This window comes from Littorina saxatilis, linkage group LG17 (assembly GCF_037325665.1).
Source record: "Littorina saxatilis isolate snail1 linkage group LG17, US_GU_Lsax_2.0, whole genome shotgun sequence".
Taxonomy (NCBI): domain Eukaryota; kingdom Metazoa; phylum Mollusca; class Gastropoda; order Littorinimorpha; family Littorinidae; genus Littorina; species Littorina saxatilis.
Genome location: NC_090261.1, coordinates 62,650,273 through 62,676,648, shown reverse-complemented (window position 1 = coordinate 62,676,648; position 26,376 = coordinate 62,650,273). Strand labels below are relative to the sequence as shown.

The following is a 26,376-nucleotide window of genomic DNA, read 5'->3' as shown; positions in this document are numbered from 1 at the left end:
GCTCTAATCAGCTGATACAACTCATGCCCTAGTTCTCTGAAAGCAAAGCTGCACTCCTAACCTAGGGCTCTAATAAGCTGATACAACTCATGCCCTAGTTCTCTGAAAGCAAAGCTGCACTCCTAACCTAGGGCTCTAATAAGCTGATACAACTGATGCCCTAGTTCTCTGAAAGCAAAGCTGCACTCCTAACCTAGGGCTCTAATAAGCTGATACAACTCATGCCCTAGTTCTCTGAAAGCAAAGCTGCACTCCTAACCTAGGGCTCTAATAAGCTGATACAACTCATGTCCTAGTGCTCTGAAAGCAAAGCTGCACTCCTAACCTAGGGCTCTAATAAGCTGATACAACTCATGTCCTAGTGCTCTGAAAGCAAAGCTGCACTCCTAACCTAGGGCTCTAATAAGCTGATACAACTCATGCCCTAGTTCTCTGAAAGCAAAGCTGCACTCCTAACCTAGGGCTCTAATAAGCTGATACAACTCATGCCCTAGTGCTCTGAAAGCAAAGCTGCACTCCTAACCTAGGGCTCTGATAAGCTGATACAACTCATGTCCTAGTGCTCTGAAAGCAAAGTTGCACTCCTAACCTAGGGCTCTAATAAGCTGATACAACTCATGCCCTAGTTCTCTGAAAGCAAAGCTGCACTCCTAACCTAGGGCTCTAATAAGCTGATACAACTGATGCCCTAGTTCTTGTACTTTTTACTTTTGAATGTTTGACGGTTGTGAACCCAGTTTTTGTCCAACATGACTTATTCATGACCTAGTGGTCAGACAGCATATATTATAAGTCAACAATGACAGCCCCAGCCAACCCTTCTAATCCCACTAAGCCCCAGCCCACCCATCTAAGCCCCAGCCCACCCTTTTAAGCCCACTAAGCCCCAGCCCACCCTTCTAAGCCCACTAAGCCCCAGCCCACCCATCTAAGCCCACTAACCCTAAAGCCCACCCATGTAAGCCCATTAAACCCCAGCCCGCCCATTAAACCCCAGCCCACCCATCTAAGCCCCAGCCCACCCATCTAAGCCCAAGCCTACCCATCTAAGCCCACCCATCTAAGCCCACTAAGCCCCAGCCCACCTATCTAAGCACCAGCCTACCCACCAAAGCCCCTGCCCACCCTTCTAAGCCCACTAAGCCCCAGCCTACCCATCTAAGCCCCAGCCCACCCTTCTAAGCCCACTAAGCCCCAGCCCACCCATCTAAGCCCACTAAGCCCCAGCCCACCCATCTAAGCCCCAGCCCACCCATCTAAGCCCCAGCCCACCCATCTAAGCCCACTAAGCCCCAGTCCACCCATCTAAGCCCACTAAGCCCCAGTCCACCCTTCTAAGCCCACTAAGCCCCAGCCCACCCTTCTAAGCCCACTAAGCCCCAGCCCACCCTTCTAAGCCCACTAAGCCCCAGCCCACCCATCTAAGCCCACTAAGCCCCAGCCCACCCTTCTAAGCCCACTAAGCCCCAGCCCACCCTTCTAAGCCCACTAAGCCCCAGCCCACCCATCTAAGCCCCAGCCCACCCATCTAAGCCCCAGCCCACCCATCTAAGCCCACTAAGCCCCAGTCCACCCATCTAAGCCCACTAAGCCCCAGTCCACCCATCTAAGCCCACTAAGCCCCAGTCCACCCATCTAAGCCCACTAAGCCCCAGCCCACCCATCTAAGCCCCAGCCCACCCATCTAAGCCCACTAAGCCCCAGCCCACCCATCTAAGCCCCAGTCCACCCATCTAAGGTCACTAAGCCCCAGCCCACCCATCTGAGCCCCAGCCCACCAATGTAGACATAATCCCTCCATAATGTACACTTCCACTTGCTCAGTCAGGCAATGAAGGCTATTTGTATGTATATGGTTTCCCTATAGACATATGGATAAAACATAGCCACATGAAAAGACAAAAACATCTTTGTCCACATCTCCAATGCAGTCACAGCTATTCTTGCAACTCATACCACATGTAGTGGAAAGGTTGTCAGGTTGTCATACTGCTGTCAGGCCAGAGAACCATACTGCTGTCAGGTCAGAGAACTCTACTGCTGTCATGTCAGAGAACTGTACTGCTGTCAGGTCAGAGAACTGTACTGCTGTCATGTCAGAGAACTGTACTGTTGTCAGGTCAGAGAACAATACTGCTGTCAGGTCAGAGAACTGTACTGCTGTCAGGTCAGAGAACTGTACTGCTGTCATGTCAGAGAACTGTACAGTTGTCAGGTCAGAGAACAATACTGCTGTCAGGTCAGAGAACTGTACTGTTGTCAGGTCAGAGAACAATACTGCTGTCAGGTCAGAGAACTGTACTGCTGTCAGGTCAGAGAACTGTACTGCGGTCATGTCAGAGAACTGTACAGTTGTCAGGTCAGAGAACAATACTGCTGTCAGGTCAGAGAACTGTACTGCTGTCAGGTCAGAGAACTATACTGCTGTCAGGTCAGAGAACTATACTGCTGTCAGGTCAGAGAACTGTACTGCTGTCAGGCCAGAGAACTGTACTGCTGTCATGTCAGTGAACAATACTGCTGTCAGGTCAGAGAACCATACTGCTGTCAGGTCAGAGAACTATACTGCTATGCAAGTCACAAGAGACTGGCATTACTGAGCCAAGCACAAAACTGATGATACTAACCAAGAACCAAAGAAAAAATGATGATACCAACCAAGAACCAAGAAAAATTGGAAAAGATGATACTAACCAAGAACCAAAGAAAATTGAAAAAGATGATGATACTAACCCTAACCCTAAAAATTAGAAAAGAATTACAGGAAAAGATGATGATACAGTACTTATGAAGAACAAAAGAAATTCCAAGCACACAGATGCCATACCTGCCCTGGCAGATCAAGCGTGCTTTTGGAAGCTGTAGGTTCTGTATCATCAGTTTGGGGTCAATGGTTCGAACCTCAACAAACTTTGGAAGCACAGCCACAAGGTAGGGCGGATAGTGTTCTGTGGACACAATACATACAAAAGTTGATCTCAGTTTTTTGTTCTATTGACACAATACATACAATAGTTGATCTCAGTTCTGTGTTCTATTGACACAATACATACAATAGTTGATCTCAGTTCTGTGTTCTATTGACACAATACATACAATAGTTGATCTCAGTTCTGTGTTCTATTGACACAATACATACAATAGTTGATCTCAGTTTTGTGTTCTATTGACACACTACATACAATAGTTGATCTCAATTTTGTGTTCTATTGACACAATACATACACAAGTTGATCTCAGTGATGGTGATGCTAGGCCATTTGGTGCTTGTTTCACTATCAGCTATCTGACAACGGGAAATACCTATGTGATGTCAGACCATTTGGTGCTTGTTTCACTATCAGCTATCTGACAACGGGAAATACCTATGTGATGTCAGACCATTTGGTACTTGTTTCACTATCAGCTATCTGACAACGGGAAATACCTATGTGATGTCAGACCATTTGGTGCTTGTTTCACTATCAGCTATCTGACAACGGGAAATACGTATGGTGATGTCAGGCCATTTGGTACTTGTTTCACTATCAGTGATCAGATACTAGGAAGTACCTATGGTGGTGTCAGACCATTTGGTGCTTGTTTCACTATCAGTTATCAGATACTAGAAAATATCTATGGCGATGTCAGACCATTTGGTGCTTGTTTTACTATCAGTTATGAGATACTAGGAAGTACCTATGGTGATGTCAGACTAGGAAGTACCTATGGTGATGTCAGACAATTTGGTGCTTGTTTCACTATCAGTTATCAGATACTAGGAAGTACCTATGGTGATGTCAGACCATTTGGTGCTTGTTTTACTATCAGTTATGAGATAGTGATTTAACATATTATTTTTCTTACTATGTACTTAGCTTTAACTTGTGTGAGTGTGTGTTTTTCTTTGGATGTTATTGTTTGTATAATTAATGCATTATGGCATTTACACTACTGTATGAACTAGGATACTATTTATTGTAAACATGTATTGCATTGTTCGGTTTGATGTAAAGCGCGGAGAGCGTGGGTTAACCCCATGGTTCGCGCTATATAAGCTTGCCACTATTATTATTATTATTATTATGAGATACTAGGAAGTACCTATGGTGATGTCAGACAATTTGGTGCTTGTTTCACTATCAGTTATCAGATACTAGAAAGTACCTATGGTGATGTCAGACCATTTGGTGCTTGTTTCACTATCAGTTATGAGATACTAGGAAATACCTATGGCAATGGGGATGTCAGACCAGTTGATAGGTTCTCGCTGGGTGGGCTCCCCTTCAGCATTGATGAAGATGGACATTTTGTCTCGCTGCAGCAACAGGCGTTGGTCTCTCAGCCTGGCCACCAGGGGTTCTGCCTGCTGGACCCCCACTGGGAACAACTCTTTGAGGCTGCCTGTGGTTGACTGCACAGGAACACATGGCAATATTGAGGTTATACACACACACACACACACACACACACACACACACACACACACACACACACAGCACATGGCAACTGTCAACTGTCAACATTTGAATAAAGCAGTAAGTAATTGACTTACATTGATGATGTAGTAATCTCTCTTGAAGCCAACACACAGTGAATCCTTGCTCCATGATAAGGCATGAGGGTAGTCATAAAGACTGAGGTCGCTCTGAAATACAACCATATTCAACCGTCAGTCCATTGTGTACCAAGAGCAGTCTAACTCTAATGCAACATGGACTACCGTTATACAAATACAACCATATTAAACAGTCAGTCCATTGTGTACCAAGAGCAGTCTAACTCTAATGCAACATGGACTACCGTTATACAAATACAACCGTATTAAACAGTCAGTCCATTGTGTACCAAGAGCAGTCTAACTCTAATGCAACATGGACTACCGTTATACAAATACAACAGCATTCAACTGTCAGTCAATTGTGTACCAAGAGGAATCTAACTCTAATGAAATATATACTACTGCTATAAGCACATGTTCCCTGCAAACCTATTCTTATGAAGCACACAGTTGTGTTTACGCAGTTATTAGCTTCACACATGTATGTACTAAGATTAGAAAGAAGATGAAAAAGTTGGGCAACACAGTCAACAACAAAAAACCAACTGCATTGAAACTAATATTTTCGTAAATTCGAAATCCCACGATCACAACAAACTTGCTTACAACACAAATTGTCATAGTAAGGCAGTAGCACTACCAGAAACTTTGTGGCTAATCCTGCAGGTGGTGAGCACTTTATGCATTGGACTATAGGTGTTCATCCACAACTTGTTAGTGATAACTATTCATCAGACTATTGCTGTTCATGCACAACTAATGAGTGATAATTTTACATTAGCCTTCACCTTGCTTCGTGGGTCGTGGACGAACCAGAGCCTCACAAAATCGTCTTTATCTCTGAAACTATTTGGAGTTCTTTCTTTCTTTATTTGGTGTTTAACGTCGTTTTCAACCACGAAGGCTATATCGCGACGGGGAAAGGGGGGAGAGGGGATAGAGCCACTTGTCTATTGTTTCTTGTTCACAAAAGCACTAATCAAAACTTTGCTCCAGGGGCTTGCAACGTAGTACAATATATTGCTTGACTAAAATCTTTACAAAAATTGACTATATTCTATACAAGAAACACTTAACAAGGGTAAAAGGAGAAACAGAATCCGTTAGTCGCCTCTTACGACATGCTGGGGAGCATCGGGTAAATTCTTCCCCCTAACCCGCGGGGGGTTATTGTTGATCCACAACTGATGACTGGTAATACATTGGACTATTGTTCATCCACCACAACTGATGACTGGTAATACATTGGACTATTGTTCATCCACCACAACTGATGACTGGTAATACATTGGACTATTGTTCATCCACCACAACTAATGACTGGTAATATATTGGACTATTGTTGATCCACAACTGATGACTGGTAATACATTGGACTATTGTTGATCCAGCACAACCGGTGACTGGTAATACATTGGACTATTGTTGATCCACAACTGATGACTGGTAATATATTGGACTATTGTTCATCCACCACAACTGATGACTGGTAATACATTGGACTATTGTTCATCCACCACAACTGATGACTGGTAATACATTGGACTATTGTTCATCCACCACAACTGATGACTGGTAATACATTGGACTATTGTTCATCCACCACAACTGATGACTGGTAATACATTGGACTATTGTTCATCCACCACAACTGATGACTGGTAAAACATTGGACTATAGTTCATCCACCACAACTGATGACTAGTTATATATTGGACTATTGTTGATCCCTAACTGATGACTGGTAATACATTGGACTATTGATCCACCACAACTGATGACTGGTAATATATTGGACTATTGTTCATCCACCACAACTGATGACTGGTAATACATTGGACTATTGTTCATCCACAACTGATGACTGGTAATATATTGAACTATTGTTCATCCACCGCAACTGATGACTGGTAATACATTGGACTATATTGTTCATCCACCACAACTGATGACTGGTAATACATTAGACTATTGTTCATCCACCACAACTGATGACTGGTAATACATTGGACATCCACCACAACTGATGACTGGTAATACATTGGACTATTGTTGATCCACAACTGATGACTGGTAATACATTGGACTATTGTTCATCCACCACAACTGATGACTAGTAATATATTGGACTATTGTTGATTCACAACTGATGACTGGTAATATATTGGACTATTGTTCATCCACAACTGATGACTAGTAATATATTGGACTATTGTTCATCCACCACAACTGATGACTGGTAATATATTGGACTATTGTTGATCCACAACTGATGACTGGCAATACATTGGACTATTGTTCATCCACCATAACTGATGACTAGTAATATATTGGACTATTGTTGATCCACAACTGATGACTGGTAATACATTGGACTATTATTCATCCACAACTGATGACTGGTAATACATTGGACTATTGATGTTTATACGGAAGTGATGAGTGGTAAGTGTTAAATGAATTTGAGCGACCCTAACAATCAGAGTTTACTCCATTCAAATTCCCAGGTGGACAGAAATATAAAGATACACCAGTGTAACCATTGTTCAGAAGTTAGAAAATACCAGACAACGAGAATGACAAATGGACAGAGCATTGACACCAATAGAAAATACCTGACCAGACAACGAGACTGACAAATGGACATAGCATGGACACCAATAGAAAACAACTGACAGACAACGAGACTGACAAATGGACATAGCATGGACACCAATAGAAAACAACTGACAGACAACGAGACTGACAAATGGACAGAGCATGGAAACCAATAGAAAATACCTGACAGACAACGAGACTGACAAATAGACAGAGCATGCATGGACACCAATAGAAAATACCTGACAGACAACGAGACTGACAAATGGACTGAGCATGGACACCAATAGAAAATACCTGACAGACAACGAGACTGACAAATGGACAGAGCATGGAAACCAATAGAAAATACCTGACAGACAACGAGACTGACAAATAGACAGAGCATGCATGGACACCAATAGAAAATACCTGACAGACAACGAGACTGACAAATGGACTGAGCATGGACACCAATAGAAAATACCTGACCAGATAACGAGACTGACAAATGGACAGAGCATGGACACCAATGGAAAATAGTATCCCATTTTAAAACAAGAAGAGCAAACGCTCGATCGAGTCACTTTCGCAGTTCTGAATATTATATGAGGCATCAGATGGACAGGAAGAAATTGCTATTCACAACACAATGAGTCACGTTCACATAAAATTTGAGCCCGGTCACTTTTATAGTTTCCGAGAAAAGCCCAACGTTAAGTTGTGTGTTGCCGAACAGAAAAGGCTAGTTATCTCCCTTGTTTTTCTGATAACGTTCGTAAAAGGCTACAGATGTAAATACTTTGATGTAAAGAATAATCCTACAAAGTTTCAATCACATCCGATGAACTTTGTCAAAGATATAAAATGTCTAATTTTTCCTTTGACGCTGACCTGTGACCTTGAAAAAGGTCAAAGGTCAACGAAACCATCGTTAAAGTGTAGAGGTCATTGGAGGTCACGACTAAACAAAATATGAGCCCGATCGCTTTGATAGTTTCCGAGAAAAGATATAAAATGTCTAATTTTTCCTTTGACGCTGACCTGTGACCTTGAAAAAGGTCAAAGGTCAACGAAACCATCGTTAAAGTGTAGAGGTCATTGGAGGTCACGACTAAACAAAATATGAGCCCGATCGCTTTGATAGTTTCCGAGAAAAGTCCAACGTTAAGGTGGTGTCTACGGACGGCCGGCCGGACAGACTAACACTGACCGATTACATAGAGTCACTTTTTCTCAAGTGACTCAAAAAGCTTGGAAGAAACATTAGTGCTGTGATGATTTACTTTGTGCGGCAGTCAGCATAGGCTAACCGAGACAGTGATTCTTCAAAGATTCTTTAGATAGTTAAGCCGAGACTGTATTCGTCATGGTGACGTCACACGGTAAATGTCGATGAAGTATTCTCGTAACCCAGTCTCTTGTCTGGGAAACGAAGGTGTTTGCAAAGAAAGGAAAAGATATATTTTGTAAACATAATATTAACGCTAGGTCTAGCGATAATGGCATGAAGCGATGCCAATGTTTAGGATTGCTTCAAGATTGCTAACATTCTCGTCCGTTCGAGAGCAAAGTAACCAAGGTATTGCTTGACGACAGACAACAATCGTCGTAACGTAAACCAACGATCAGTTCCAGTCTGTTCGTCAAGGCCAGAGGAGGTCCTATGCAAAAGATTCTAGGCAGGTTTGTAAATGATTCATAATCAGTAACTTTCTGATGAAGCCAATCCTTGTGTGTGTTCATGTAATCATTTGTCTGTTCGTTTGGAGAAATTAGATGATGCGAGAATGTTATTTGCGTTCCATTTCTCAAGATGCTGATATATGTTCTGTTTTGTTTTACTTGCGCTAGATGAACGATTTGTTAACGGTATGCTACACTTTGTGTGCAGACACTGAATTCTCTACGTGGACAATTGGACCAGCTGTTGCATATATATATAGATACCTATATCTACACTGAACTGAATTCGCTAACTTAATTGTTCGTCGTTGAAGAATCACTACTTGATGTAACCCACCGTACCTGTTGTCTACGTCGACCTGTCGTCACTGGATCGTCGTCGTCTCAACATTTGCTGTTCGTCATCCTGTTTTTTTATGAGTTCTTCGACATCAAGCTAAGCGTCTTACACTACATCTCATCATCATCATATGTTCTAGATACTGTGTTTTCGCCAGGAACTTTGAAGAAGAATGACTTGTGTTCTCCCATTGTGGGCATCTATTTATTAACTAACTTGTGATAAATAGAGGATGTTGTGAATTTTCAACAATGTATAGTTAGCCACTTATAAACAAAATTGTTCAAACTAGTTAACGCTGTTGCGTATTCTTTGGCAAGAGAGTACAGTGTCAGCACCGAAAGAGATTGTGTGTATCTCGACCAAACATTATATACCCTAGACCAATTGGTAAAATCGTCACAAGTGCAAACAAATGTAACAAAAGCCTGGCAGGAATGCCTCACATACATGGATGACTGGTACTTCCACCTAAAACTTACTTCACACACACACATGGATGACTGGCACTTCCACCTAAAACTTACTTCACACACATACATGGATGACTGGCACTTCCACCTAAAACTTACTTCACACACATACATGGATGAGTGGTACTTCCACCTAAAACTTACTTCACACACATACATGGATGACTGGCACTTCCACCTAAAACTTACTTCACACACATACATGGATGAGTGGTACTTCCACCTAACCCTTACTTCACACACATACATGGATGACTGGCACTTCCACCTAAAACTTACTTCACACACATACATGGATGAGTGGTACTTCCACCTAAAACTTACTTCACACACATACATGGATGATTGGTACTTCCACCTAAAACTTACTTCACACACATACATGGATGAGTGGTACTTCCACCTAAAACTTACTTCACACACACACACACACATGGATGAGTGGTACTTCCGCCTAAAACTTACTTCACACATATACATGGATGACTGGCACTTCCACCTAAAACTTACTTCACACACATACATGGATGAGTGGCACTTCCACCTAAACCTTACTTCACACACATACATGGATGAGTGGTACTTCCACCTAAAACTTACTTCACACACACACATGGATGAGTGGTACTTCCACCTAAAACTTACTTCACACACATACATGGATGAGTGGCACTTCCACCTAAACCTTACTTCACACACATACATGGATGATTGGTACTTCCACCTAAAACTTACTTCACACACATACATGGATGATTGGTACTTCCACCTAAAACTTACTTCACACACACACATGGATGACTGGTACTTCCACCTAAAACTTACTTCACACACATACATGAGTGGTACTTCCACCTAAAACTTACTTCACACACACACATGGATGACTGGCACTTCCACCTAACCCTTACTTCACACACATACATGGATGACTGGCACTTCCACCTAAAACTTACTTCACACACATACATGGATGAGTGGCACTTCTGCACGGATGATATCCACAAAACCATCTCAAGAAAAGTGGATGAACAGCTGGGTGGAAGCGACCATCGCCCAGTTCTCCTTACCATCAGTAGAGACTCAGCATCTGAGCATCCACAACACCCGAGATGGAACTACAAAAAGGCAAAGTGGGGACTGTTCAACATACGAACAAATGAGCTGACCAGAGCCATAGAAACAGAGGGGAGAAACATCAACAACGTGATAAAGGAGTTCAATGCTAGCATAATCCAGGCAGCCAAGGACAGCATCCCACGTGGAGTGAGGAAGGACTACATCCCATACTGGTCCGATGAGCTGCAGAAGACGCACGATGCACTCACAAGAATGAGAGAAGAGGCAGAGACGAACCCTAGCCAGGAGAACAACATCAAACTCCAAGAAAGCAAAGCAAAACATCTGAAGACAAAGCTAGAGTGCAAGAGAAGAGGCTGGAGAGAAAAGACGGCAGGGCTGAATATGGAAAAAGACACAACAAAGCTCTGGAAACTTACAAGAGCACTGAATGAAGAGGGCAACAAGGGACAGAAGATCACCCTGGAGGAGGAAGGAAGAACACTCACTGGAAAAGCCGCTGCCAATGCTTTCGCCCAAGCATATCGGGGAGAAAGCGACACCACCTGCCTCTACAAAAGGAAGTCAGAACAGAAATTAGAGAAAGAACAGAAAGAAACGTACAGGATGCCATGCAACAAGACATCACCATGGCCGAGCTGAAGAATGCCATCAAGAAGCTCAAAAAGAAGAAGTCTCCAGGTCCAGACAACATTACGAATGAGATGTTGCAACACATAGGCAACTCGGCCCTCCAGAAACTACTGGGCATCTTCAACCTCAGCTGGAGACAGGGACAGGTACCTCAGTGCTGGAAGGAAGCCAGGATGATCCCAGTTTTAAAGAAAGGGAAAAACAAGACCAAAACCCTGAGCTACCGACCCATCAGCCTGACAAGCTGCGTATGCAAAACCATGGAGCGCATTGTCAACCAGCGCCTGCAGCTGTACCTGGAATCAGAAAGCATCATCGTCCCAGAACAAGCCGGCTTCCGACAGCACAGAAGTACGGAGGACCAGACAACACACCTTAGCCAGGTCATAGAGGATGCTTACCAGGCCCAGAAGGTCACCCTGGCCACCTTCATTGACCTGCAGAAGGCCTTTGACAAGGTCTGGAAAGATGGACTCCTTGTGAAGCTCCTACGTTCCAGCATCAAAGGCAACATGTACCAGTGGACCAAGTCGTACCTGCACAACCGAAAGGCCAGAGTGCTGGTGGACGGTCACTGTGGCCGAAAGGTGCTACTACGCCAAGGAGTTCCACAGGGAGGAGTACTCTCCCCCACGCTATTCATACTCTTCATTAACGACCTGGTACCAGAGTTGCCCAAAGGAGTCCAAGCGGCACTGTATGCTGATGACCTTGTTCTCTGGTGCTCGGAAGAGTATGCAACCACAGCAACCTACAGGATGCAACTTGCCCTAGGAAAGGTTGCAGCGTGGGCGGAAGACTGGTGTGTGACCATCAACAGGGAGAAGACCACTGCCACTCTCTTCACACTCTCTGCCAAAGCGACACCTGGCAAACTGACCTTGGGGGACACACCCCTGAAATTTGAAGACCAGCAAACATACCTGGGGGTCACCTATGACAAGCGCATGACCTGGAAACAACACATCATGAATGCAGAGGGAAAGGCCAGGAGAAAACTAAACATCATGCGGAAGCTGGCAGGATCACACTGGGGTGCAAACGAGAAGATCCTGAAAACAGTCTACCAGGGGACTGTACGACCGCACCTCGAGTACGGATCAAGCTCTTGGGCAACAGCAGCCAAGACACACCAGCAGGCCCTAGACAAAGTACAGAACCAAGCGCTGAGAATCATCACGGGCGCAATGAAATCAACACCCATACAGAAGATGGAACAGGTGACTGGCATTCCTCCACTGAGCAAAAGGCGAGACTGCAAAACAATGGTACAAGCCACCAAGTACCAGTGCACTCATGACCATCCAATGTGTGACAGACTCAAGAAGATGTCCTTAGGCAGGCTGAAAAGATCGAGCTTCGCTCTGGAGGCAAGGGCTTTGCAGAAGAAACATCAGACAGAGATGAAAGAGCTAGTGGAGCCACCATCTTTCTCCCTTGACGCCCCTCCCTGGGAAGACAGACAAGGAAACCTGGACATACAGACCAGTGTCCCCTACCTCACAACAAAGGACGAGCAGAGCAATGCGACGAAAAAAGCCCTGACTCTTGCCATGCTTGAAGAAAGGTACCCCCAAGAAGCATGGATACGGGTGTATACTGATGGGTCAGCCACAGAGGCCGTCAAAAATGGAGGAGCAGGGGTGTATGTCCAGTACCCCAGTGGAGAGAGGCAAGCAGAGGCTATACCAACAGGCCTCCACTGTACAAACTACAGAGCTGAGGTACAAGCACTGATCCATGCAGCATACACCATCAACGACAGAGTCAACCATGACAACCAGGTGGTCTTCCTGACTGACGCTCTGTCAGTACTACAAGCAATGACCAGTAGCAAACTGCCTCAGCTGGAACACGCTCTACACAACATCAAGAGCCTGAGGACAGTACTGCAATGGATCCCCTCCCACTGTGGTGTACAAGGAAACGAAGAGGCGGACAGGATGGCAAAGCTGGGTGCAGAAGATGAGCAAGAGAACAACCCTGTTAGCCTGACAGAGGTGAAGACCATCATTAAGTCTCTGCACAGGACGCCCCAGCCACAGGACAGCTACCACCTACTATCCAGACCACAGCAGGTGGTCATCTTCCGCCTGAGAACGGGACACAACAGACTTAACCAGCATCTCCACGGGAAGCTGCATGTTGTGCCCTCCCCCATGTGTTCTTGTGGAGAAGCAGAGCAGGACACGGCCCACATCCTACGAGACTGCAGGAACCACCAGGTGCTGAGAGAGGAAAACTGGCCATTGCCGGAGTCCCTGCACAACAAGCTGTACGGGCCAGTGGCTGCGCTGCAGAGGACCACTAATTATATCTCAAGATCTGGACTCCAAGTGTGATCGGCGATCGAAAAGAAGAAGAAGACTGGCACTTCCACCTAAAACTTACTTCACACACATACATGGATGAGTGGTACTTCCGCCTAAAACTTACTTCACACACATACATGGATGACTGGCACTTCCACCTAAAACTTACTTCACACACATACATGGATGACTGGCACTTCCACCTAAAACTTACTTCACACACATACATGGATGACTGGCACTTCCACCTAAAACTTACTTCACACACATACATGGATGAGTGGTACTTCCACCTAAAACTTACTTCACACACACACATGGATGACTGGCACTTCCACCTAAAACTTACTTCACACACATACATGGATGAGTGGTACTTCCACCTAAAACTTACTTCACACACATACATGGATGACTGGTACTTCCACCTAAAACTTACTTCACACACATACATGGATGAGTGGTACTTCCACCTAACCCTTACTTCACACACATACATGGATGAGTGGTACTTCCGCCTAAAACTTACTTCACACACATACATGGATGACTGGCACTTCCACCTAAAACTTACTTCACACACATACATGGATGAGTGGTACTTCCACCTAACCCTTACTTCACACACATACATGGATGAGTGGTACTTCCACCTAACCCTTACTTCACACACATACATGGATGAGTGGTACTTCCGCCTAAAACTTACTTCACACACATACATGGATGAGTGGTACTTCCGCCTAAAACTTACTTCACACACATACATGGATGATTGGCACTTCCACCTAAAACTTACTTCACACACACACATGGATGAGTGGTACTTCCACCTAACCCTTACTTCACACACATACATGGATGAGTGGTACTTCCACCTAACCCTTACTTCACACACATACATGGATGACTGGCACTTCCACCTAAAACTTACTTCACACACACACATGGATGAGTGGTACTTCCACCTAAAACTTACTTCACACACACACAAAAAGCTTAAAGGGTTAGGGTTAGGGTAAGGGTTAAAAAAATGGCACTTTTTTTCTTTTTCTTTTACGTTTACAAACATAAATATTATAGCAAGAAGGATTTCTGGTTACTTACCAGAAGTTCATGGAAATCTCTGTTCTTCCAGAAAAATAGCTGCAACATGGAATACATGCAGCTACAGAATGCAGGTCAGTAGTGATTTACAAGGTTATAGATTTTAGTCTACATCTTTTCTAACAATCTGTCTTTCAGATAAACAAGCAGTGAAGCCACAAAAAACAAAACAAAAACTGCATAGAGAGAGAGAGAGAGAGAGAGAGAGAGAGAGAGAGAGAGAGAGAGAGAGAGAGAGAGAGAGAGAGAGAGAGAGAGAGAGAGAGAGAGAGATCAAAATAAAATAAAATAAAATTTTATTTTACGAGGGTTGTGGCATAAGCAGAGAGAGAGAGAGAGAGAGAGAGAGAGAGAGAGAGAGAGAGAGAGAGAGAGAGAGAGAGAGAGAGAGAGAGAGAGAGAGAGAGAGAGAGAGAGCACTAGCACGTGAAATTAGCGGAAAAAGTTCAATTTTAAAATAAGAACCTTAAAGAGGAAATGAGTCTTTTATTATTGGTTACAGATAATATGTGACTGCCCCCTGGCTTGTTACATTTCAAACATTTGTTAATACAATATCAAACTACTACAAAACTTTGCATAATTCATACTCCTCTTAGCAATGCATTGCTCAGTTTTATATTTAATTTACAATAATCTTTAGATCTACAAAATGTTTGTAATCTTTTTCATTTTACAATGATGAAAGAAAATTTTGACAGAAGTAAGATTAGATGAAAAGTTGCGTCAGACTGCACCATACCTGTATTTTTCGTTTGGAAGCTACTCCGACTCTAAGGTAGTGTGTACTTCCTGTCTGGGTAGTCTCAGGCTGAAAGAATATGAACAATCAACTTAAGGTGAAGGTAAACTAAGCTGTTACCAACAACAGTCACAGTTTTTAATTGCTTTGTGCGTTTTTGTTTTTAGACCAGTACTCTTGATTTTGGTACCGTTGTGTTCTTTAGTCTGTGCAGTTTCCTTTGATATAAGGTTGACTGTATAACTGGATCAACCATGTAATAGTTGCTTATGAAAGAACCCAAGAAGTTACTTTTTTTCGAGTAAGGTACATAATGTGACTAATTTGATCCTGGAAGTGAGGACGGTATCACCGCAACAGTTGGTAGTCATCCTTACGTATTCGTGTACATATTTTTGGTTTTGATGATCTGCTAGAGAAAGTAGATATCAGGAAAATAATAATTATGGCCGCTATTTGCGTTTCATATTTTTCAAAATATCAACTTTTTCTAGCAGGTTATAAATACCAAACATCTGTACCAACATAAGGATGTAGACTAACTGTTGCAGTGATACCCTCCTCACTGCCAGGTTCCAATTAGTCCCAGTATGTACAGTGATACCCTCCTCACTGCCAGGTTTCAACTAGTCCCAGTATGTACAGTCATACCCTCCTCACTGCCAGGTTTCAACTAGTCCCAGTATGTACAGTGATACCCTCCTCACTGCCAGGTTCCAACTAGTCCCAGTATGTACAGTGATACCCTCCTCACTGCCAGGTTCCAATTAGTCCCAGTATGTACAGTGATACCCTCCTCACTGCCAGGTTTGAACTAGTCCCAGTATGTACTGTGATACCCTCCTCATTGCCAGGTTCCAATTAGTCCCAGTATGTACAGTGATACCCTCCTCACTGCCAGGTTCCAACTAGTCCCAGTATGTACAGTGATACCCTCCTCACTGCCAGGTTTCAACTAGTCCCAGTATGTACAGTGATACCCTCCTCACTGCCAGGTTTCAACTAGTCCCAGTATGTACAGTGATACCCTCCTCACTGCCAGGTTTCAACTAGTCCCAGTATGTACAGTCATACCCTCCTCACTGCCAGGTTTCAACTAGTCACAGTATGTACAGTGATACCCTCCTCACTGCCAGGTTCCAGTTACTCACAGTATGTACCTTAACCGTTACAATTAGTCACAGTATGTACAGTGATACCCTCCTCACTGCCAGGTTCCAGTTACTCACAGTATGTACAGTGATACCCTCCTCACTGCCAGGTTTCAACTAGTCCCAGTATGTACAGTGATACCCTCCTCACTGCCAGGTTTGAACTAGTCCCAGTATGTACAGTGATACCCTCCTCACTGCCAGGTTCCAATTAGTCTCAATAAGTACAGTGATACCCTCCTCACTGCCAGGTTCCAACTAGTCCCAGTATGTACAGTGATACCCTCCTCACTGCCAGGTTCCAACTAGTCCCAGTATGTACAGTGATACCCTCCTCACTGCCAGGTTCCAACTAGTCCCAGTATGTACAGTGATACCCTCCTCACTGCTTGTTTGTTTGTTTGCTTAACGCCCAGCCGACCACGAAGGGCCATATCAGGGCGGTGCTGCTTTGACATATAACGTGCGCCACACACAAGACAGAAGTCGCAGCACAGGCTTCATGTCTCACCCAGTCACATTATTCTGACACCGGACCAACCAGTCCTAGCACTAACCCCATAATGCCAGACGCCAGACGGAGCAGCCACTAGATTGCCAATTTTAAAGTCTTAGGTATGACCCGGCCGGGGTTCGAACCCACGACCTCCCGATCACGGGGCGGACGCCTTACCACTAGGCCAACCGTGCCGGTCCTCCTCACTGCCAGGTTCCACTTTGTCCCAGTATGTACAGTGGAACCTCCCATAACCACCCCTCTCAAAAACAACCCCCTCCGTTTGTCGACCAATTTTCTGGGCACTGATGCTTTTTACAATGTAACTAACCTCCGAATGGTGACACCCTCCTTTTTTAGATGACCGACCTACAAACAAAGGGTCAATAACGACTTTGATGTCAAAGTTTGTACACACAGCACGCGCCCCTCATTAGTCACGCAGACCATTATGAGCCAGGTGTGGTCAGCAGTCCCCACCTTACCTTTTTGCTTTCACAATTGAAGGACTGCCCTCACAGTAGGGTGGGGGGGATGGAGAAAGGGGGTGGGAGTTTGAAAAACAACTCAATCATGAATACATACTAACCCTAAGTTTGAAAAACAACTCAATCATGAATACATACTAACCCTAACCCTGAAAAACAACTCAATCATGAATGCATACTAACCCTAACCCTGAAAAACAACTCAATCATGAATACATACTAACCCTAACCCTGAACAAGAAGGGCAAAGCCCATACGACTCACATGCTTTACACATTTTTCCTACCAAAATACATGTGACCTTGACCCAAGGTCAAGGTCATCCAAGGTCATGCAACACAAAGCTGTTAATTCAAGACATAGGAAGTACAATGGTGCTTATTGGCTCTTTCTACCATGAGATATGGTCACTTTTAGTGGTTCACTACCTTATTTTGGTCACATTTCATAAGGGTCAAAGTGACCTTGACCTTGATCATATGTGACCAAATGTGTCTCATGATGAAAGCATAACATGTGCCCCACATAATTTTTAAGTTTGAAACAGTTATCTTCCATAGTTCAGGGTCAAGGTCACTTCAAAATATGTATACAATCCAACTTTGAAGAGCTCCTGTGACCTTGACCTTGAAGCAAGGTAAACCAAACTGGTATCAAAAGATGGGGCTTACTTTGCCCTATATATCATATATAGGTGAGGTATTGAATCTCAAAAACTATAGAGAAAATGGGAAAAATGTGAAAAATAGCTGTTTTTTAGGCAACATTTATGGCCCCTGCGACCTTGACCTTGAAGCAAGGTCAAGATGCTATGTATGTTTTTTGGGGCCTTGTCATCATACACCATCTTGCCAAATTTGGTACTGATAGACTGAATAGTGTCCAAGAAATATCCAACGTTAAAGTTTTCCGGACGGACGGACGGACGTCCGGACGGACGTCCGGACGGACGGACGGACGGACGACTCGGGTGAGTACATAGACTCACTTTTGCTTCGCATGTGAGTCAAAAACAACTCAATCATGAATACATACTAACCCTAACCCTGAAAAACAACTCAATCATGAATACATACTAACCCTAACCCTGAAAAACAACTCAATCATGAATACATACTAACCCTAACCCTGAAAAACAACTCAATCATGAATACATACTAACCCTAACCCTGAAAAACAACTCAATCATGAATACATACTAACCCTAACCCTGAAAAACAACTCAATCATGAATACATACTAACCCTAACCCTGAAAAACAACTCAATCATGAATACATACTAACCCTAACCCTGAAAAACAACTCAATCATGAATACATACTAACCCTAACCCTGAAAAACAACTCAATCATGAATACATACTAACCCTAACCCTGAAAAACAACTCAATCATGAATACATACTAACCCTAACCCTGAAAAACAACTTAATCATGAATATATACTAACCCTAACCCTGAAAAACAACTCAATCATGAATACATACTAACCCTAACCCTGAAAAACAACTCAATCATGAATACATACTAACCCTAAGTTTGAAAAACAACTCAATCATGAATACATACTAACCCTAACCCTAAGTTTGAAAAAAACCTCAATCGTGCTAACATACTAACCCTAACCCTAAGTTTGAAAAACAACTCAATCATGAATACATACTAACCCTAAGTTTGAAAAACAACTCAATCATGAATACATACTAACCCTAACCCTAAGTTTAACATATCATTTTTCTTACTATGTACTTAGCTTTAACTTGTGTGAGTGTGTGTTTTTCTTTGGATGTTGTTGTTTGTATAATTAATGCATTATGGCATTTACACTACTGTATGAACTAGGATACTATTTATTGTAAACATGTATTGCATTGTTCAGTTTGATGTAAAGCGCGGAGAGCGTGGGTTAACCCCATGGTTCGCGCTATATAAGCTTGCCACTATTATTATTATTATTAAGTTTGAAAAAAACCTCAATCGTGCTAACATACTAACCCTAACCCTAAGTTTGAAAAACAACTCAATCATGAATACATACTAACCCTTTTAAGCGTTGTTGACTATGAATGTAGATGTAAATGCTTGTATAACTGTGTTTTAATTTTAGTGTTATTTGTTGTTTTAGTGATTTTTCACTACCTATTTTATTCATGTTTTTATTATTTAGTTAGTGGAAGAATCTTTTGTAATGTATCTTTGATGGTGTATGCTTTTAATTAAGCGTTGTTGACTATGAATGTAGATGTAAATGCTTGTATAACTGTGTTTTAATTTTAAATGTGTCAAGCGCAAAGAGCATAATTGTAAAGTTATGATGTTGCGCTATATAAATGCTCATTTATTATTATTATTATTATTATTATTATTATTATTATTAACCCTAAGTTTGAAAAACAACTCAATCATGAATACATACTAACCCTAACCCTAAGTTTGAAAAAAACCTCAATCGTGCTAACATACTAACCCTAACCCTAAGTTTGAAAAACAACTCAATCATGAATACATAATAACCCTAAGCCTAAGTTTGAAAAACAACTGAATCATGAATAGATAAGTGGATGCTGCTCTGCTTGCAGACCCGCTAGCATGGCCATGGATAAGAGAAGAGAAGAGAAGAGAAGAGAAGAGAAGAGAAGAGAAGAGAAGAGAAGAGAACTCTTTATTTACGAGGGTTGTGACATTAGTAGACCCGCTAGCATGGATAAGATAAGATAACTCTTCATTTACGAGGGTTGTGACATTAGCAGACAAGTAAGCTGTCAACCATCCCTAGCCCGTAGAGGGATTACTCTAAATCACAAACACAGACATTCTACAGACATTGTACAGACATTGCATGCACGCACGCACGCACGCACACACACATACACACAAAGTAAAGAAAATTAAAGGAAAGATGAGATAAATCTTAATCTATTTTTTTTTATGCCAAAGCTTCATGCAGAGAACTTACTCTGCAGTCGACAGCAAAGAGCGTTGCCCCTTTGGTTTAGTGGACTGTGGTGATGTTAGTTAGTTAGCTAGCTAGCTGTTGCTTTTTGGGTCCAGCGGACCATTTAGGCCAAATCCTAACCCCCTGTGGTGATGTGTGTGAGACAAAAGATAAATCTTTATGTAAAGAACTTACTCTGCAGTCGACAGCATAGAGCGTTGCTCCTTTGGTTTCGTGGACTGTGGTGATGTGTGTAAGAGATAAGATAAATCTTAATGAAAATAACAGTCGACAGCAAAGAGAGTTGCCCCTTTGGTTTAGTGGACTGTGGTGATGTGCGTAAGAGACAAGATAAATCTGAATGAAGATAAAAGTTGGCAGCATAGAGCGTTGCTCCTTTGGTTTAGTTGACTGTGGTGATGTGTGTGAGAGATAAGATAAATCTGAATGAAGATAACAGTCGACAGCAAAGAGAGTAGCCCCTTTGGTTTAGTTGACTGTGGTGATGTGTGTGAGAGATAAGATAAATCTGAATGAAGATAAAAGTTGGCAGCAAAGAGAGTTGCCCCTTTGGTTTAGTGGACTGTGGTGATGTGCGTAAGAGATAAGATAAATCTTAATGAAAATAACAGTCGACAGCAAAGAGAGTTGCCCCTTTGGTTTAGTGGACTGTGGTGATGTGTGTAAGAGATAAGATAAATCTTAATGAAAATAACAGTCGACAGCAAAGAGAGTTGCCCCTTTGGTTTAGTGGACTGTGGTGATGTGCGTAAGAGACAAGATAAATCTGAATGAAGATAAAAGTTGGCAGCATAGAGCGTTGCTCCTTTGGTTTAGTTGACTGTGGTGATGTGTGTGAGAGATAAGATAAATCTTAATGTAGAGAACTCACTCTGCAGTCGACAGCAAAGAGCGTTGCCCCTTTGGTTTTGTGGACTGTGGTGATAGAGTTGAAGGTGACTAGGTCGTGGACACTGATCACGTTGTCTGCACACAGAAAGCAAGCACGTCAATTTGGTAACATTGTACAATATGAGCCCTTTGTTTGAACACAGAATGCACACAATGCAAGCACATCACTATGGTAACACTCTACAATATGATCACATTGTTCGTAGAATGAAGGCACAAAATGCAAGCAAGTCGCTATGGAAACACCTTTAGTACTTTACAATGTGATCATGTTGTCTGCAGACAGAATGCAAGCAAGTCGCTATGGTAACAGCTTTACAATATGATCATGTTATCTGCAGACAGAATGCAAGCAAGTCGCTATGGTAACAACTTTACAATGTGATCAAGTTGTCTGTACAGTAACAATTTACAATGTGATCACGTTGTCTGTACAATAACACTTTACAATGTGATCACGATGTGTTTTTGGTAACACTTTACAATGTGATCAAGTTGTCTGTACAGTAACACATTACAATGTGATCATGTTGTCTGTACAATAACACTTTAAAAGATGATCAAGTTGTCTGTACAGTAACACATTACAATGTGATCAAGTTGTCTGTACGGTAACATTTTACAATGTGATCATGTTGTCTGTACGGTTACACTTTATAATGTGATCACATTGTCTGAAGACAGATTGCAAGTATGTCATTAACAGTAACCCTAACCCTTATTTTAAAAACCCCACCAATGTCTCACTCCCATTCTCACTCTCTCTCTACCTATTTACTAGGTACTACAAATATACCACAATTCTTGACTTCTGTTCCCTAAATATTTGGCAATTCGTCACATATGTACCTGAAATATATCCCCCAACTCTTGAACTAAGTTTGTGACCAATTTGGCAATTCTTTACATATTTATCTGACTTATACCGTAACTCTTTGACTTATTTACCTGACAAACTGATGAGGATGAAGAGCTCTGGAACAGCAACAATCTGTGGAAGCACACACACAAAGAAACACACACACATGCACCCAGCAAACACACACACACACACATGAACGCAGCAAACACACACACGCAGAGAACAATTAAAATCTCTGCACAGAAATCAGTGAAATGAATACAAATTAATGAGAAATAAGTCGAGTGAAGCGATATATAACAACATGTAGTCAATCCAGCCTAACACTAAAAGATCAACACTAAAAAACAGCCAACACTGAGACTACATGTATTAAGGCTTTGCTAGTCTAAACTCGAAGATAAAGACGGGTGCAGATTGTCTCCGCGAAGCATGCAAATGCCTATATAATGAACCTATTTTGTTTAATTGTGTACACTTTGAGAGTAAACATGACATATATCCTAATTTTTGGATTCATGAAATACTAAGAAAAGAAGATTCATAATCAAGTTGTACAGAAGGATTGTATTGTTAATGTTAGTAATATTCTTTTAATGTCTCACCTGTGTTATAGGTTTTTTGGAAAACGACTTGTTAGATCTTTCCAAATCTGTATGGTACTTTTTGGGTTCTGAAAATAAAAGCTTAATTGGTGAGAAGGTAAACAAGAGACATAAAACTTTAAAAGCAAATAACCTGACAAGAGCAAATACATAGCAACCTCTATGAAAATGTGTACAACATAAATACAAGGATAAAGTTGGAGATAAGCACTTTAACTGTTTACCAGAGGGGGGATTCCTGGTGATCTTGTACTGCAGAAGATGTCCTTGTTTGGTTCCCACCAGTAAAATGTTTTCTGCAACACATAGAAATAGAATAAGAACATTAGAACATGTAGGCTAGGTCTAGTGATGTAGTAAGTTTGGAGAGTGCAGAAAGAGTGCAACCGCGTCGCTTGGGCTTTGGCCTTGTGATTACACACATGACATGAGTAAAAGGTGAACCTTACCATAACAGGCAACCGACTCAATGCCCAGCGGTAGCTTATCCAAAATGGGATCAGCTTCAAAAGCGTCGTGCATGGTGCTTATTTTCACCCTAACTTGGTCTGCTGTCGATTGTTGACGATCGTGTCTGTTTGTCACATGACTTACTGGAAGGAAGGGAGGTTACTCGTATATAACCCTGAAGCCAACAGTCTCAGGGGAGCAACTCCTGTTAGCAAAACATGTGAGAAAACAGCGTGATTAGCTCCCCTAAATAAAAGAGTTGAAAATTAATGTAAAAGTGACTAAAAATTAAAATGAAGCCAATGGTCTAAAGGGAGCAACTCCTGGGAGCAAGAAATGTCGGAAGAATACGTGATTATGTCCCATGAATAAAAGTTGAAAATAGTGTAAAAATAGTGTACAATGACGTGAAAATGATTATTTGCCGAATGGCAATTGGGCGGGGCATGTTTTGTTTCTTTTGCAGATTTTAACGACCCGAGCAGGGGTTTTCCTGGATTTGTACGCCCCGCAGTAAATGTTATGACTGGTGTAATTTGATGCCGTTTTGTGGAAAAATAGCATTTGATTTGAAAAAAAAGTCATTAATATTATTATAAAGTGAATTTTATAATTTGGGCGCGCAAAAGCAAAAAATAAACCACCTGTTGTACCCCTAAAAATATTTGTACCATTTGAGAAAAGTAATATTTAAGAATACGTGACCCATTCCGGAATAATAAAGTCACTGCCCCATTTAGGAATTGTTGCTGCCCCACTTGAGAACAATAAAGTCATATACTTCGTAAAAAGGTCACAACTAACTACGTACGTAAAAAGGTCACTACGTCTAAAAATTTTTAAAAAAAAGTAATTAAAAAAAGTCACTACTACAAAAGGTCACTACGTACAAAAGGTCACTACGTACAAAAGGTCACTTAGGTCACTACGTAAGTCACTACATTGGCTGGCTGGCTAAAAAGAAACAACAACAAAAATGGTCAAAGAGGAGCAACTCCTGTCAGCAAAGAACAGTGCTAAGAACACGTAATTAGCTCCCCTAAAGAAACTTTAAATTTTTTTAAAAATGAGGCAAAACAGTGAATAAAATCCAGCCAACGGTCTAAGAGGAGCAACTCCTGTCAGCCAAAAACAGTGCTAAGAACACGTAATTAGCTCCCCTAAATAAACTAAAACAATGTTAAAAAAAGCCCCTAAAAATATTTGTACAATTTAAGAATAGTAATATTTAAGAATACGTGACCCATTCCGGATTAATAAAGTCACTGCCCCATTTAGGAATGTTTGCTCCATTTCAGAATAGTTGCCCCATTTGAGAACAATAAGGTCATATACTGCGCGAAAAGGTCACAACTACGTACTAAAGGTCACTACGTCCGTTAAAAAAATGGTCACTACGTCAGCAAGTCACTACGAACAAAAGGTCACTACGTACAAAAGGTAACTAAGGTCACTACGTAAGTCACTACGTAAGCTGGCTGGCTGGAAACAAAGAAAGAAATAGTCAAAGGGGAGCAACTCCTCTCAGCAAAAACGGTGCTAAGAACACGTAATTAGCTCCCCTAAAGAAACTTTAAAAAAATAAAAAAAATGCCGGAAAACAGTGAATAAATTCCAGCCAACGGTCTAAGGGGAGCAACTCCTGTCAGCAAAAAAACAGTGCTAAGAACACGTAATTAGCTCCCCTAGATAAACTAAACAAATTAAAAAAACGCGGCAAAACAGTGAATAAAATCCAGCCAACGGTCAAAGGGGAGCAACTCTTGTCAGCAAAAACCGTGCTAAGAACACGTAATTAGCTCCCCTAAATAAACTAAAAAAAAAAAAAAATGCTGCAAAAAAGTGAATAAAAAAAAAAAAAAAAAAAAAGGCAAAACAGTGAATAAAATGCAGCCAACGGTCAAAGGGGAGCAACTCCTGTCAGCAAAAAATAGTGCTAAAAACACGTCATTAGCTCCCCTAAATAAAATTTAAAAAATAAAAAATGGAGCAAAACAGTAAATAAAATGCAGCCAATGGTCAAAGGGGAGCAACTCCTGTCAGCAAAAACTGTGCTAAGAACACGTCATTAGCTCCCCTAAATAATTTTTTTTTAAATCCTAGGCCTGCGGCCAGGGGGAGAAGTATACCTGTAACATTTGAGAGTCAGACCAAATAAGAATTGAACCATTTGAGAACATCGCTTTTTTTTTTAATCACTATATCCAAGGCCTGCGGCCCGGGGGGTTCATATAGTACGATTTGTAAATCACACCAAATGAGAATAAAACCATTTAAGATTTAAAGAGTCAATTAGTAAGTGCCAAACAACGTAATACAAGTAAATAAGTAATGAATTGGGTCATTAAGTAGGTCAGTTAAGTAGGTCAGTTAAGTAGGTCAGTTAAGTAGGTTAGTTAGTTAGTTAGTTAGTTTACCTAAGACTTTAAAATTGGCAATCTAGTGGCTGCTCCGCCTAGCGTCTGGCATTATGGGGTTAGTGCTAGGACTGGTTGGTCTGGTGTCAGAATAATGTGACTGGGTGAGACATGAAGCCTGTGCTGCGACTTCTGTCTTGTGTGTGGCGCACGTTATATGTCAAAGCAGCACCGCCCTGATATGGCCCTTCGTGGTCGGCTGGGCGTTAAGCAAACAAACAAACAAACAAAAAGTTGGTCAGTTAGTTAGTTAGTGGTTACTTAGTCAGTAAGTAAGTGCGTCAGTCCGTCAGTCAGTCAATAAGTAAGTAAGTAAGAAAGTAAGTAAGTAATCAGTAATCAGTAAGTAAATAGTAAGTAAATAGTAAGTAAGTAAGTAAGTAATCAGTAAGTAATCAGTAAGTAATCACTGACAAATCAGCAAGTAATCAGCAAGTAATCAGTAATCAGTAAGTAATCAGTAAGTCAGTAACTACGTAAGTAAGTCAGTAAGTCACTACTCAGTAAGTCACTACGTAAGTCACTACGTTGGTTGGTTGGTTGGTTGGTTGGTTGGTTGACTAGCTGGCTG

At 41.9% G+C, this 26,376-nt stretch overlaps 1 protein-coding gene across 1 annotated transcript in view; it reads right to left on the bottom strand.

Annotated features, from left to right (window-relative positions):
• LOC138952058 (vam6/Vps39-like protein) overlaps positions 1 to 23,536 on the bottom strand; it is a 121,567-nt gene extending 98,031 nt beyond the window's left edge. The window contains exons 1-10 of the mRNA XM_070323630.1: positions 23,388 to 23,536; positions 23,163 to 23,234; positions 22,939 to 23,006; positions 22,420 to 22,462; positions 21,452 to 21,546; positions 15,491 to 15,559; positions 14,749 to 14,787; positions 4,535 to 4,627; positions 4,210 to 4,393; positions 2,828 to 2,948 (exon numbers count right to left, since the gene is read on the bottom strand). Coding sequence (XP_070179731.1) covers positions 2,828 to 2,948; positions 4,210 to 4,393; positions 4,535 to 4,627; positions 14,749 to 14,787; positions 15,491 to 15,559; positions 21,452 to 21,546; positions 22,420 to 22,462; positions 22,939 to 23,006; positions 23,163 to 23,234; positions 23,388 to 23,460 — 857 coding nt within the window. The 5' untranslated portion in view covers positions 23,461 to 23,536. The remainder of the gene's footprint in view (positions 1 to 2,827; positions 2,949 to 4,209; positions 4,394 to 4,534; positions 4,628 to 14,748; positions 14,788 to 15,490; positions 15,560 to 21,451; positions 21,547 to 22,419; positions 22,463 to 22,938; positions 23,007 to 23,162; positions 23,235 to 23,387) is intronic.
• Positions 23,537 to 26,376: the final 2,840 nt, after the last annotated feature.